This window comes from Papio anubis, chromosome 2 (assembly GCF_008728515.1).
Source record: "Papio anubis isolate 15944 chromosome 2, Panubis1.0, whole genome shotgun sequence".
Classification (NCBI taxonomy): Eukaryota; Metazoa; Chordata; class Mammalia; order Primates; family Cercopithecidae; genus Papio; species Papio anubis.
Genome location: NC_044977.1, coordinates 102,445,454 through 102,459,898, shown reverse-complemented (window position 1 = coordinate 102,459,898; position 14,445 = coordinate 102,445,454). Strand labels below are relative to the sequence as shown.

The following is a 14,445-nucleotide window of genomic DNA, read 5'->3' as shown; positions in this document are numbered from 1 at the left end:
CTTTCTCTGCTTTAGAACTGTACACCAAGAAGTGGAAGAATCTTTAGAGACCATCCTTTACCCAGATGGGGCAATTGAGGGCCAGAGCCAGGAAGGAACAGATTCTCAGGGTGAATCACTGGCAGGGCTCCCGTTTCCTACCTCCTAGCTCTAGCTTCCTTGGTTGCTTGGAGCCAAACAAAGCAAAAATTCCTTTTCTGACTGGAGTGAGGAGATGATGAGGGCAGAGGACAAGGCTTGTCTCCACCTCAGTTCTTTCCCATAAGGGGAATACCAGACTAGGCAGTGGCGACTGGTAGCAACTGTTTATTCAATAGAGACAATGCCGAGAATAAGAACACTCAAGGAAACTAAGTGAAGGAAAAAAGAGCTGGGGACAGTGGTGATCCTGGCGGGAGAGCTTGGGGTGGGGCAAAGAGCAAAGCATGCTCCCTGAGCAGCATGTCAGGCCTTGCTTCTGCCCTCCACTGTCTGCCCTGTCTTGACCCGTACTGCAGGCTGACTGATTAACAGGCTACCAGCAGCTGTGCCAGTCAGGTGGCCAGGGCTGCCCTGCATAACATTGCTTCCTTGCATTCCCTTCAGTGGTGTTCCTCTGCTTATCCCTTAAAATAGTTCAAAATTCAGAACATGAAAATGCTTTCTTATGCATACACAAGCAGACATGTATATGTGTATGCACCTGGTGTGTGTGTGGGCTGTGGTGGAGGCATACTTTGTCCTATGTTCATTGTCACTGAGATTGCTCAGGGAGGCTGGGCTACTTGCATTTGTTTTCCTCTTTAGAGTTGTGTTAATGGTTTCCTTCTTCATTAAAGCAGAGCTCAAAATGCAACTCTGTCATTGCTCTGTATTCTTGGTTTGTCTTTGGTGTTGAAAAGGCAGTGCATGTGTGCTTTTGGTGGGGCTCCTGGTCTGCATGCTGCCTCCTAGGATTGGCAGGTATTGCATATCACCACATACCAGACACCCACAGGAGAGAAAAATCATCAGGATCAAGAGGCCAGAGTGGGCTGCTGTCAAAGTTTATCCGCAGGCTAGGTGCTTGCTGCTCTCCTGCTTATCCATGCTGCCCAGTGCGGGCTGTCCCTAGAAGGGAATTCTGTGTCCGAGTGCTGCAACTACTGTCAGCGTTTTACTGTAGTGGTTTTACCTCTGCCTATTGATTGACCCATCTACCTGTTTCATTTGAGTTGAGTGTGAATTGTTTAGGATGTTGCAGTTAGAGGTGGTGTGGGCTGGAGTGGACTATTTATTTTTCTATTTTTTTAAATTTTAATTTAGGTTCTGGGATACATGTGCTGAACGTGCAGGCTTGTTACATAGGTATACATGTGCCATGGTGGTTTGTTGCACCCATCAACCCATCATCTAGGTTTTAAGCCCTACATGCATTAGATATTTGTCCTAATGCTCTCCCTCCCCTTGTCCCCCAACCCACGACAGGCCCCAGTGTGTGATGTTCCCCTCCCTGTGTCCATGTATTCTCATTGTTCAACTCCCACTTATGAGTGAGAACATGTGGTGTTTGGTTTTCTGTTCCTGTGTTAATTTGCTGAGGATAATGGTTTCCAGCTTCATCCATGTGGACTATTTTTTCATCATACTCTACCCTTCCCAGGTCACACCTAGGGGGCTGAGGAGTGACAGGTGGAGCAGGGCAAGGCTGGATTAAACATTAATGCAGCTGTCACCACTGCCCAGAGGAGCAAGTTCCCAGAGCCAAGCTGCAGAGCTACCCTAGTATCCCCAGGCTGAGGAGGTGGTGAGTGGCAGACATGGCTCAATTTGTCCAGGTCCTGGCTGAAATAGGTGACTTTGGTCGCTTCCAGATACAACTATTGATACTGCTGTGTGTTCTCAACTTCCTGTCTCCCTTCTACTTTTTTGCCCATGTCTTCATGGTCCTAGATGAGCCCCACCACTGTGCAGTGGCCTGGGTGAAGAACCACACTTTCAACCTGAGTGCTGCTGAACAGCTGGCACTGAGTGTGCCCCTGGACACTGCAGGCCACCCAGAGCCCTGCCTCATGTTCCGGCCACCCGCTGCCAATGCCAGCCTGCAGGATATCCTCAGCCACCACTTCAATGAGACGCAGCCTTGTGATATGGGCTGGGAATATCCTGAGAACAGGCTCCCATCCCTAAAGAATGAGGTAGGCTTTTCCTTTTGCTGGTCTCTCCACCAGTTGTGGGTCTGTCGGGTCTTGTGCCTGACTCTTTACCCTCAGTCACTGGCTCTGTATCTGTCCCATGCCCATATGGTCAACCATGGGCACATATGTTTTTCATTTTGTCAATCTCATTTTCCTCTTTGTCCTCTGCCTATTGACCCATTTGCCTGTCATCTTCTCTGTCCAGTCTGTCTGCCCATCTTCCCATTTTTGCCCATCCTTTTGTTGTCCCTCTCTTTCCTTGTCTCTCTGGCTATCTACCCAGTTAGTGTCCTCTCCTGTTTTCCCGTCTTTGTGCCTTTCTCTCTACCCAGTGTTCTCATCTGTCTGTCCAGTTCTCTTTGTCTTTCAGTCTGTCCCTGCATGTCTGCCTACGTTCCTGTTTTCCTAACTCTCTAATGCCATCACTTTCCCTGTCCATTTCACTGCCTTCCTGCTTGCTGGGCTTCACACCGTTCAGTTTTTCTCTCTAGATCTCTGCCAGCCTGCCTTTGGGATGCTGGAGAACATCCAGGACTCTAGGACTTGTCCTGTGGATAACTAAGCATTCATTCTTGCTAACTTCCTTCTTTTAGGAGAGATGCAGGCAGAAAACTTCCCACCCTAGCCACCTCTGAGCAGGAGGGGCCCTCTGAAAGCATCCAGTCCCACTCTGTTGCTTCCCAGATGGTGGGGCTGAGGCACAGAATGAGGAGATGGCTTAGCCAGGGCAATGCAGTGAATTGATCATAGAGCTGGGGCTCTCATGCCAGACACCTGCTGTCTAGATTCCCACAGGAGTGGGAGGCAGCACAGAGAGTCCAGAAACCTGAGGGGCATGGGTGCTTGAGGGGATCTATATAATTCTCATCTTCTTTATGGTGGAAAATCTGGGATTAAACATTCGCTTCTCCCCCACCCCATGGCTGAAAAAGTATTTATTTTTAGAGGTTTTCAGAGACCAATGTGTTAACCAAAGTTTAACTTTCACTTTTTAATATGTGACCATAAAGCTGCTCCCAGAAGCCTGATAGCCTGCGGATATGTCCTGCCTGTCCTTCTCCCGACTCTCCCCCACTCCACCCCACTCCACCCCACAGGGAGCTCTAGGGAGCCTATGCATGCTCCCGGGCTCTGGGACTGGTCTGCCTAGCCCCTTCTGACGCTTACTGTCCTCTCCATCATCTCCCCAGCATCATATCCATGGCCAGTCCCAGCCTTCACCAGCCCTAACGTGTTGTGGTATGCCTATATGTGTTAAACTCTCTGCCCACCTGGCCAAATATCATCATTCTCAAAGCCCAGAAAACCTTCCAGATTGCTCACAGACTACTCTAGGCCTTGTTCACACCCCATGTTGGACTGTTCATGCAACCGTATTCAGCCAAAGCCCCCTGAGAATTAACTGTGCAGGGAAGTCAGAGGGGAAAGGTACTTTATTTCTCTAGTGGTCAGGAAAGGTCTGGGCCCCTTGCAGAGGAATAAAGGGCTGGGTGGGTTCTAAGGCCCAGAATTTGCTTCCTCCTGGTTGGGAGGAATGGGGAGGCAACTTTCTGAAGGAGGTGATATGTGTGAACTAGGCACCAGGATACTAGAAAAATGTTGCTAGAGAAGAGGGGAAGGCCTTTGCAGGCAGAGAATAAGAATAGCACAGAAAAGGCCTGGCAGCAGGAAGCAGGCAGGATGTCTGGGGAGCAGTGGGTGTGCCTGCAATGGGGTCAGGGTGGAGGGGCAGGAGTATAGAATTAGATGGATGTTTTCAAGGATTTGGGACCTCTTTTCTTTGGTTATTGTTGGACACATCTGAAAAGAATGCATACACAAAGAATTATCATGTGAGAAAGCATTAGTTGACACTAAGGTAATAATTAGGATTTGCAGAAGGTGGAAAAAAGTTACCTAAACATTTTTAGCAATTGGGAACTGCAACCAAAATAAGCCGATAACATCCCTGTTAACACTTAGGAAGAGCCTTCATTCATGACATCTGGTAAACTAGAGCGCCTCCATTTTCTCTGTTGGAAGGTTCCTCAAATGGAAAACAGAAACAAGGGGAGTCCCTTGACTGGTTCCCATGTTCTTAAGTGTTCTCCCCACTCCTTCTCCAACCTCAGCTCCTCGATGAAGCAGACCTGCATAACTTGAAAGAGTGTGTTATCATTCCATAGACATCTGTCTTATAGATACCATCACCCTCACATTTCTTCTACATGCTGGGTCTTCAGCTGCATTCTGGGAACACCATGTCACACTCTCTTAAGCTGCACATTTATGCTAAGCTTATGAGAGAATGACAGGAAAGACTCTTTTGTCAGATTATGAACTCACTCCATTTAGTGTATTTCAAAAGGTGCAATACTTCCCTTCATTTATCAGTGAAAGCAGTTGGAAATTAACTTTGAAAAATAAATCAGCAAATAGCACATTTTCTCAAAAGTCACAGTCACATGTATAGTGCAAGAAATGAGGAAGGGCAAGACAGACTCTACCCACATTCGTGAGTTTCATCAAACACCCAAGGGTGGAGAGAAAAGGCAGCTTTCAGAAAGGACTGTGTTATGGAACGAGGCAGGTGGGGAATGTGTTTTCTAAACTAGATCTAGGAGGTGGAATGTGGAATCAATCTGTCCTCCTCCCCTTAAGGACTGTCCACTGGTGAATAAATTTTTTAAAAGACTCAAAAATAAACTCCTCACACACAAACACCTGCAAAAAACAAACAAACAAAAACAAGAAAAAAAAACAGCACTAAGATGTCCCACATTACTCTTGAGGGGAACCAAGGAGCAGCTTAACAACTGGCATTAGTGTGCTAGAGAGTCATCACAAACATGCCTTGCTTTTATACGAGCAAAAAATTTTTTTGAAGCAACAAAACAAACGAGTACTGATCACTTTTCTGACAATAAACAGTGACTTAAGTAACTAGTATTGGGATGGGGAGGGGGAACCATACCCATGAGCCTTGTCTTGCAAGAGTATATGTTGGTAGGATTAGGCATTTGGCATTATTGCAGAGAATGAACTTCAATTTTTTTTTTTTTTTTTTTTTGAGACAGGATCTTGCTCTGTCACCCAGGCTAGAGTGCAGTGGTAAAATCTGGGCTCACTGCAACCTCCGCCTCCTGGGTTCAAGTGATTCTCCTACCTCAGCCTCCCAAGTAGCTGGGATTACAGGCATGCACCACCACACCCGGCTAAGTTTTGTATTTTTAGTAGGGATGGGGTTTTGCCATGTTGGCCAGGGTGGTCTTGAACTCCTGACCTCAGGTGATCCACCCACCTCAGCCTCGCAAAGTGCTGGGATTACAGGCGTGAGCCACCATGCCCGCCCTAATTTTTAATCCTTAGTTTGACTTAAACCTTGCTTTTACTGTGATGGCGACACAGGCTGAGCTGAAAGGGCTCAGGAGAGCTGTTTATAGCAGCACACCCCTGAGGCTCTTCTTTGGCTCTGGAGGCTGGATTAACTGCATTCTTTAGGCCCTTCTCTGTGAGCGCAGAATGCTCCACATACTCAACAGCCTTCCAGTCCGAGGCCAGTCTGGAGTGATAGGCTTCCATTTTTTGTTCTTGGCAAGTTTCACAAGAGTAGAGGGATCATCTGTTAGATGAATTTGGGTCTTGACAAGAAAGGAATCTTTGGACAGTGGTGAGTTAGAACAGGCATCCACTTTTCTTTCACATTTTTGAATGGGGATGGAGATACCACTGAAAAACTGACTAGAAAAACATCTGTTTGTGGATACTTAGCGATTGTAATCTTTTATAACCCTCTTGCCCAGAAGCGTCAAAAAGTCCAAGAGCATATGACTCTCCACCAACCATAACCATGACACATAGTTGTTAGAAATAGTTGGTATATTTTCAGATGTAAATTTGTTTGTTATGTAGGATATCGGTAGATCTGTTTTACCAATGGCATCATTGCTCACAACAGCACACTTAATGATCTGCATTGCTGAAATAGTTTTGTATTTACTTTAAATATTTCAAACTCGATGTTGACCTCAACCTCTCCCTGGGGCATGGCGGCACTCAGGACCTCTCTCCTAGACAATGCTGGCATTGTGGTGGACCTTGGGCCTCTTGCCCTACCCTATCATGCTGTCCTCACCCCTACTCTTCCAAAGACTGTGACTCCCAAGGAAATGTACGCTTTGTGCCCTGAACCACATGATAATCCCAAGCTTGGTTCCAGAATGCAGTCGGCTTGGTGTGAGATCTTCTATCTCTGGTTTTCATCCATGAGGAAGGTTCTGCCCATTGACCCAGAGGACTCTCTCTGACACCTAAGCTTCCTTATTATAAATGATGACTTCATATTTAAACTTAAATGCAAACAATACTAATTTGAAAAGAAAAAAGTATATTTCCATGAAGGCTGTGTGCTCTTGAAGGTCAGAATGTTTCTCCTTTCAACCTACATTTCCTGCGTGTCCATCCTTGGTAAAAGAAAAAAAAATGGGCTGGGTGTAGTGGCTCGTGCCTGTAATCCCAACACTTTGGGAGGCTGAGGCAGGAGGATCACTTGAGCCCAGGAGTTCGAGACCAGCCTGGGCAATATAGTGAGACCTCATCTCTACAAAAAATAAAATAATCAGCCAGACATGATGGCACATACCTATAGTCTCAGCTACTCCAGAGGCTGAAGTGGGACGATCGTTTGAGCTGGTAGTGAGCCATGTTCATGCCACTGCACTCCAGCCTGGGGAGATGCTTTCTCAAAAAAAAAAAAAAAAGAAAAGAAAAAAGAGAAGAAAAAAATGACTCCCCTGTCTACATGGATCTTGGAATGGGAAGGTGGGAAGACCATCAGTGAATAGCAACAATCATGTGATCTGTCCTGGGACCAAAGAAGTAGGAATAGGAGGGAAGGGGAAGCGGAGAGAACAACCATTTCTGGGTTCTGGAGGCTTGAAAATGCCTGGCATATTTAGGAATGCTGACATAGCAAAAGAGGCTGGGAAATAGGCAACAGCTAGCTCTTCAGGGCCTTAGATACAGTGCTAAGGAATTTGGGCTTTCTCCTAGAGACCAAAGGGAGTTGTTGAAGGTTTTAGAACAGGGGAGGGATCCAGGCTGGGGAGGCTCCAAGAAATGAGGGTGGGATTCTGCAGACCACCATGGCAGACTGCAGACAGAACCATCCACTGTGGGAGTTAGGGCTGAGGAGGATGACTGGCATCCCAAGTTGGAGCCCTCTTCATCTCTACCACCTGCAACATGGTAACACCATGAGAGCTTGGGCACATCTCGGCGCCTCTCCAAGCCTCAGCCTCTGCTGCTGCACAAAGGGAGTGATAAGCCATTATGGGGTTAGAATGAGGATTTAATGCCATAGCAGGTATATAAACTGAAGAGAGGTAGTGAATGGTGGCTGTTGACCAGGCGTGCCAGCCTTAGAAGACTCCGTGGCTTGGCGCTCATGCCCAGAGAGCACTTCACCCCCTTGTGTCTGAGCTGTCTGCCACCAGCTGAGAGCTCTGTGAGCACAGAGGCCAAAGCACAGCCTCACCCTAGATAACAGGTGCTGAGAGCTTCTTGTGACACAGCCACTGAGCTAACCATGTTACAAGTGTTAGTTCCTTTCACTGTATCAGGTCATACTATGTAGCATATTTTATTCACATTTTGTAAGTGGGAAATCAAGACACAGACAGATGGGCTAACAGGGTTAAGGTCACACAAAGCCACTCAATTCTGACTCCTGAGCCTGGCAACAGTAGGCCTTTATTACTAGTTATTTTAAATGCCATCTTACTAAAAGGCAATCTGTGGCTGCTAGACAAAAACTAAACAGGATAGAACTGGCTGGAGCAACAATTTCAAGTCCCCTGTCCTTCCCCACTTCATTCCCAGGAACGATCAGTTCATCACTTGATAAATGTTGAAAGTTCTTGAGAATTAACAGTTGTCCTTGAGAACAGAAGTATGAGCACAACAGTAACTCCTGGACTGGTTAATTTCTTGCTAAAAGTTATTTAACTGATGGTGATTGGTTAATTAGCTAGCTGTAGGCATTAGTTTATTTCTTCATTTATTCATTCATTCAGCAGACATCCTCTTAGCCTTTACTCAGATTCATTCCCTGTCTAGGGCAAGAGAGATATCTCAACTCCACCAGCTGCCATCCAGCTGTGGGACCGAGGGTTAGCTGCTTAACATTTCCTTTCTCAGGAAGATGATAAGTGAAGGATTATTATTAGAATTCTGTGAGATCGTGCATGTAAAGCATTTAGCAAGCACCTAGCACAGGGTGAGCGCTTAGAGGTTGCTGCTGGGAAGCTGGAGGAGAGCTCGCATGATGATTCCCCAACAAACATTTGTGTGTGGAACTGAGCTGTGTGCAAGAGGCGTGGCGGGACTCCCTGAGGGGCCCACAACCCAGCGGGATGGGGGTCAGTCAAGTGAGTCAAGTGCACATTCAGCAGACATGCGTACAGAGTGGTATGGACCTAAATATCTTCTCCTCTTGGTTTCTTAGGCTGTGGGATTCTCTCTATAGATCTTGGGTGGATTAGCATTCTCTGTGTCTCTCTCTGTCTCACACCTGCACATTCTCTCACTCCCTCCCTCCCTCTGTGTGTGCATGTGTATGTGTGTGTGTTCCTCTGATCTAATCGCCTTCCTCAAGGCATGTGTGAGGGCTTCTTAGGATTCTGATTGCCTGTTAATGGTGGGTATTTCAGGGGGATTTTGCAGCCAGGTGGAAAAACATGGAGAGGCCCAAGTGTGTCCCAGGGGTGCCCTGGCTATGGGGAAGCGGCCCCATTTGTTAGGAAGCAGCAATTAATGGTCTGTCACGGGGTCCCAAAATTTCATCTTTAGTGTGTCAATAATTTTACATGGCATCTCTGGGCCAAAAGAAATGCCTAACAGCTGTATGTATTAAGCCATTAAGTTCAAACAAGTGTTTATGTCCTAACAACTTAGTAGTTATTTTTTGGAATAAACACATACGTTGATGGAAAAAATATTTTAATTTTATTCTTAAACACAATAACTTACTGATAGGCTGTATGCACTTACTGGGCATTGTACAACTTCTCAGTCCTTGAACACTGCCGCCCTCACTTTCTCTTCCACATTGATTTTCTGTGGCATTTGCTTTCACAAAAACTGCCAAAAGCACTTTCCTATAGATATGATGTCAGATTTCACATAGATATGATGTCATTGGAAGGAAAGTAGCATAGTCTCACGTTGAAAGTGTGAACTATCCTGAGCTAGTAGTTTGTGTGATGTCAGAGAGATGTCAACTTGTATTTCCCTTTAAAACCTGAAATGCCCTGCCATGCTCAGTGAGTTCACCATGGTGCCCCGGAATGCCTCAGTACACAGTTTGGGAACCATGAGCTCCTTCGCTGAAGGGTTTGTAGTGGGCCAGGTGGTGTAGGGCTTGCCCTCCGTGCAGCCCCTGGACTCACATCTGCCTGTGTCTCCTTCAGTTCAACCTGGTTTGTGATCGGAAGCATCTGAAGGACACCACACAGTCAGTGTTCATGGCTGGGCTCCTTGTTGGCACCCTCATGTTTGGGCCCCTCTGGGACCGGTAAGAACCTTGCCCTGCCCACTCCCTGCCTAGCAAGCTCGTCAGCTCTGGCACAGGCCCAAGTCCCCCTTATGCCCCTCACACTGGCCTTTAGGGCAAGGCCCTCCTCCCCCTACCCTCAAATGGGGCTCAGGGAAGGGCCGTGTCTCCTCCCTCAGAAAGAGACCCCAGGACAGGGCTGGGCCCCCTTGCGGCCTTCTCCTCAGATGCCTTCCGGGAGGGACACTTCCCATGGACCTGCCCTGTTTCCTCAGGATTGGCCGCAAGGCCACGATCCTGGTGCAGCTGCTCCTCTTCACCCTCATCGGCCTGGTCACAGCCTTTGTGCCCAGCTTTGAGCTCTACATGGCCCTGCGCTTTGCTGTGGCTACTGCCATCGCTGGATTTGCCTTCAGCAATGTCACCCTACGTGAGTGTCTGGTCCTTGGAGCCTTCAGTCACAGGGTGAGGCCCAGGGGTCTGGGAGGGCCATGGCCCCAAATGGCCTGTGGAGGTCTTGTCAGGTACCCCACATCTGAAGTGGTCGCACTGGTGCTTCCTGTGTTGGCCCTGAGGCCCAGCCCCCACAGGGTGGCACCTGGGAGTAATGGGGAATGAATGGCAGGGATTAGCCCTGTCTCAACCTCTCCATTCCCACAGTGACGGAGTGGGTGGGGCCCACATGGAGGACGCAGGCCGTGGTCCTGGCCCAGTGCACCTACTCCCTCGGGCAGATGGTGCTCGCGGGACTCGCCTATGGTTTCCGCAACTGGAGGCTCCTTCAGATCACTGGCACTGCACCTGGCTTACTGCTCTTCTTCTACTTCTGGTGAGGAAAATACATGCCAGGAGCAAGTCCCCCCCAAGTTAGTTGTGTTGTGGTGGGATTGGAGTGCAGCACCCACGTTCACGGGACAGTCAGAGGCGAGTCTGGGAGAGGAAGCCTGTTACAGCTGGGTGTGGGGTTCAGTTTGCAGTGGAACAAGCCAGAAAGCTCCCTAGGACTCCAGGCCCCAAGGTCATAGCTATTGCTGACCCACAGGGCTCTGCCAGAATCTGCACGGTGGCTCCTGACCCATGGGAGGATGGACGAGGCGAAACAACTGATTCAGAGGGCAGCCTCGGTCAACAGGCGGAAACTCTCTCCGGAGCTCATGAACCAGGTACTTCCAGCAGGCCCAGGCCCAGAATCAGACCCACGTGGACCTTCCTGCCTGGCCTCTCACTCTGCTTCTTCCTCCCAGCTGGTCCCAGAGAAGACAGGCCCCTCAGGGAATGCCCTGGATCTGTTCAGACACCCCCAGCTCCGGAAGGTGACCCTGATTATCTTCTGTGTCTGGTGAGTGCCCAGAGCCCAAGGACAGAACCACAGGGCTGCAGCCTCCTTGGTGTGTGTTGTCAGAGAGGTGGGCTGGTGGCTGTCTGGATGGGATGGTCTCTCCCTGGCTGTGCCAGTGTCCCCTGCTGTGACTGCTGACCAAGGCAGGCTCTCCCTCTGGGTGGTGTCTCGTCGCCCAGCAGCGACAAGAGCCCTTCATTACCTTGTAGGTTTGTGGACAGTCTGGGGTACTACGGCCTGAGCCTCCAAGTGGGGGACTTTGGCCTGGACATCTATCTGACACAGCTCATCTTTGGAGCCGTTGAAGTGCCTGCCCGCTGTTCCAGCATCTTCATGATGCAGAGGTTTGGCCGCAAGTGGAGCCAGTTGGGGACCTTGGTCTTAGGTGGCTTTATGTGTATCATCATCATCTTCATCCCAGCAGGTACCACCCCATTCCCCCTCACCCACCGGCTGTCAGGGGCTAGACCAGTGGCCATTGTTCCGCTTCCAGGAGTAAAGGCTTCCCGGGGGTTTGGGTACAGAAGGGGTGGGGAGCTTCAGTGGATGGGGCCGGCGGCAGGGCCCAGGTGATGGGACTGTCTACCCTCTGCCAGATCTGCCTGTGGTGGTCACTGTGCTGGCTGTGGTGGCGAAGATGGCCACAGCTGCCGCCTTTACCATCTCCTATGTGTACTCTGCCGAGCTTTTCCCCACCATCCTCCGGTAAGAGCTGCAGTGTGACTCCTGCTCCTCTGCTGCTGAGACTGATTTGGCTGTCCCTCCTCGGCCCTCACCCCATTCCACAAATAGCTGACAGGGCTGGCTCTGGGGCAGCAGTGCTGGGCGGGGTCCAGGACAACTAGAAATCTAGAGCAAGCCCTCAAGCTGTCCCCAGGATAATGGAGGACAGACAGGCAAGCAGGCCACACCCTGGCGGTCGGGACAGGAATATGGGACACATCTAAGAATGAATGGCCCCAGAGAAGGATGTCTTCAGGTGGGAGGGTGGTAAGGATGTACAGCCTCCTGACTTGAGAGTTGACAGACGAGCAGGGGTATAGCAGGCAGAGAGCAGGAGCTGGAGGCAGGAGCAGAGAGCAGGAGCGCTGAATGGGGTGGGTGAGGCTGGAGACACTGCAGACCCTTGGGGTCTGGACTCTCCCGAGAAAATATACTGGGGTGAAGCTGAGGCCCAGAGTTGGGCCCAGGTCTACTTAGCTTGCCCTGGTCTTCTCCCAGGCAAACAGGCATGGGGCTGGTGGGCATCTTCTCACGGATCGGGGGCATCCTCGCACCACTAGTGATCCTGCTGGGAGAGTACCACGCTGCCCTCCCCATGCTCATCTACGGCAGCCTCCCCATTGTGGCCGGCCTGCTGTGCACCCTGCTGCCAGAGACGTGTGGCCAGGCCCTGAAAGACACCCTCCAGGACCTGGAGCTGGGGCCTCACCCACGGTGAGCTGCTTGCTTGCTCTGAAACCACGACCTGGGTCTCACATTGGCCACGCACACTGTATGCCCAGGCCTCCACCTCATCACTTGTCCACTGTTGCCTAGAGGCTAATATGAGGTCCTCCAGAACCACAGACATCTGGCTGGCTTTAGTTCAGATTCCCCTTACCTTGAGAAGGGGGGTGGTGAGGGACACTGTCATGGGACCAATTCCTGGACAGCCAATGACAGTCTTCTGTTCCCTCTAGGTCCCCCAAATCAGTGCCCTCAGAGAAGGAAACAGAAGCCACAGGAAGAACTTCCAGCCCAGGAGTGACCTTTGTGAGCAGTACATACTTCTGATTGAGGTCTCTAAGAGCTGGACTGTCAGCATCAGGGAGCTGCCTAAACACCTCCTTGGATATGGCCAGGACCCACAGGGACACAGGGCAAGACCAGCCTTGCTTATGGAGGCAGCACACCACAACCTGGCCCATGGCTGTCACCTCCTGCTGAGCCCAATCCCGGAGGTATCTGGGACAGGACTTCTCGGCCTCCTTCACGTTTCTCATCTCTGGAGCCCCGCCCCCAATACTCTGTCTGGGTTAGGATCTTGGGTATGTCTTGGGCTTAACTTGTCTTCTAACAATCTTCACGGGGTATGGCTCTCTTGATCTCCTCAATCTGGAGTCCCCTGCCCTCAAAACACAGTGATGCTCAGAACAGAACACAAGGTAAGCCCTTTCCAAGTTGTGGGGACAGGAGGGGAGAGGAAACAAATGTGAAGTTGTGGACTCTACCCAGGCAGGTGGATAGAAAGGCTGTGGAAAAAGGGAAGGTTATGGTTCCTTCTAAGGGATGGATCAGATCCCTTCGGCTAAGGTATGGCCCCATAGGTCACTGGGTTGTACAGAGAGAAGATTTCAGTTCAGCCTAAATCAAAATTTCTACCGTGCATTCACTTCAAAGATCGCCCAACCCCCCCACCCCCCACACTCAGCTCATGCCTAACCTATGTGTGGCTCAGGGACCAGCTTGGGGAAGGAGAGGAGGTTTGTTCTGCTCCCCCACTTACCCCGCCTCCTCCTGCTCATGCTCAGCTGCTTCTGGACCTTCCAGGGCCCATGCAGGGTGAGGGAAAGGGCAGAGGTCTTTTCACCGAGCTGCTGCTGGTTGCAGTTCTTTCTGGTGCACATTGGCTAATGCCAGTTGGTGCATTTTGTCAGGCTTCTGAAAGCTGCCTTTTCCACAGGGCATCTTCATGGGCTTCTCAGAGATCCTCTCAGGCCTTGGTATTGTTCCTTAGAATGAGCAATATGCTCCCAGTGCACTCCCAGCTCCTCTTGGGACCCTTCTCCAGCCCCACCCAGCATTACTGCCACAACTTCTCCTACAGCTGGAAGCCCCGACCTTAGAAGATGGCCTTCTTGGCTGGGTGTGGTGGTTCACACACTTTGGGAGTCTGAGGCGGGCAGATTACCTCAGATCAGGAATTTGAGACCAGCCTGGCCAGCATGGCAAAAACCCCGTCTCTACTAAAAATACAAAAATTAGCCCGATGTGGTGGTGCATGCCTGTAATCCCAGCTACTCAGGAGGCTGAGGTGGGAGAATCGCTTGAACCGTGGAGGCAGAGTTTGCAGTGAGCTGAAATTGCACCACTGCACTCCAGCCTGGGCAACAGAAAGAGACTCTGTCTCAAAAAAAAAAAAAATGGCCTTCTTGGATGGGCGCCCATAAAGAGACCTCAAGCCAGACTGCCTTCTTCAGCACCTCCTTAGCCCGCAAGAACACCATATATAATTGTGTCACCAAATGGTAGAAAAAGAGCTTGCCTGGCCACTGCCCCCGCCTTGCCCCAGCTAACCTCCCACTAGGGAGAAGGATCCAGTCTCTCTTCTCACAGGCGCCCCAGCCCCTCATGCTTGCTCACCTTCTCCTACATGGCTGGGTCGGGGTTGGGTGTAGGTGCTGGACCAGTTTCCTGTAAACCCAGCATGGAAGTGT

The 14,445-nt window shown here is 50.1% G+C and overlaps 1 protein-coding gene across 2 annotated transcripts; it reads left to right on the top strand.

Annotated features, from left to right (window-relative positions):
* The first annotated feature begins 1,493 nt into the window (after positions 1–1,493).
* On the top strand, positions 1,494–13,088 carry SLC22A13 (solute carrier family 22 member 13). 2 transcript variants are annotated; one of them, XM_031663470.1, is made up of 10 exons: positions 1,494–2,156; positions 9,605–9,708; positions 9,963–10,117; positions 10,348–10,516; positions 10,730–10,850; positions 10,932–11,026; positions 11,236–11,450; positions 11,623–11,731; positions 12,248–12,463; positions 12,709–13,088. In XM_031663470.1, exons 1-10 carry the CDS (start codon positions 1,779–1,781, stop codon positions 12,800–12,802), a joined length of 1,656 nt encoding a protein of 551 aa, XP_031519330.1. In that variant the 5' UTR covers positions 1,494–1,778; the 3' UTR covers positions 12,803–13,088. The 2 variants fall into 2 exon arrangements, with proteins under 2 accessions (XP_031519330.1, XP_031519329.1); XM_031663469.1 differs by having other exon boundaries at positions 10,730–11,026.
* Positions 13,089–14,445: the final 1,357 nt, after the last annotated feature.

Coding starts and splice junctions, on each gene's coding strand:
- SLC22A13 (XM_031663469.1), top strand. CDS start 1,779: ATGGCTCAATTTGTCCAGGTCCTGGCTGAAATAGGTGACTTTGGTCGC. Junction 10,118..10,347: donor CTTCAGCAATGTCACCCTAC/GTGAGTGTCTGG, acceptor CCATTCCCACAG/TGACGGAGTGGGTGGGGCCC. Junction 11,451..11,622: donor CATCATCTTCATCCCAGCAG/GTACCACCCCAT, acceptor ACCCTCTGCCAG/ATCTGCCTGTGGTGGTCACT.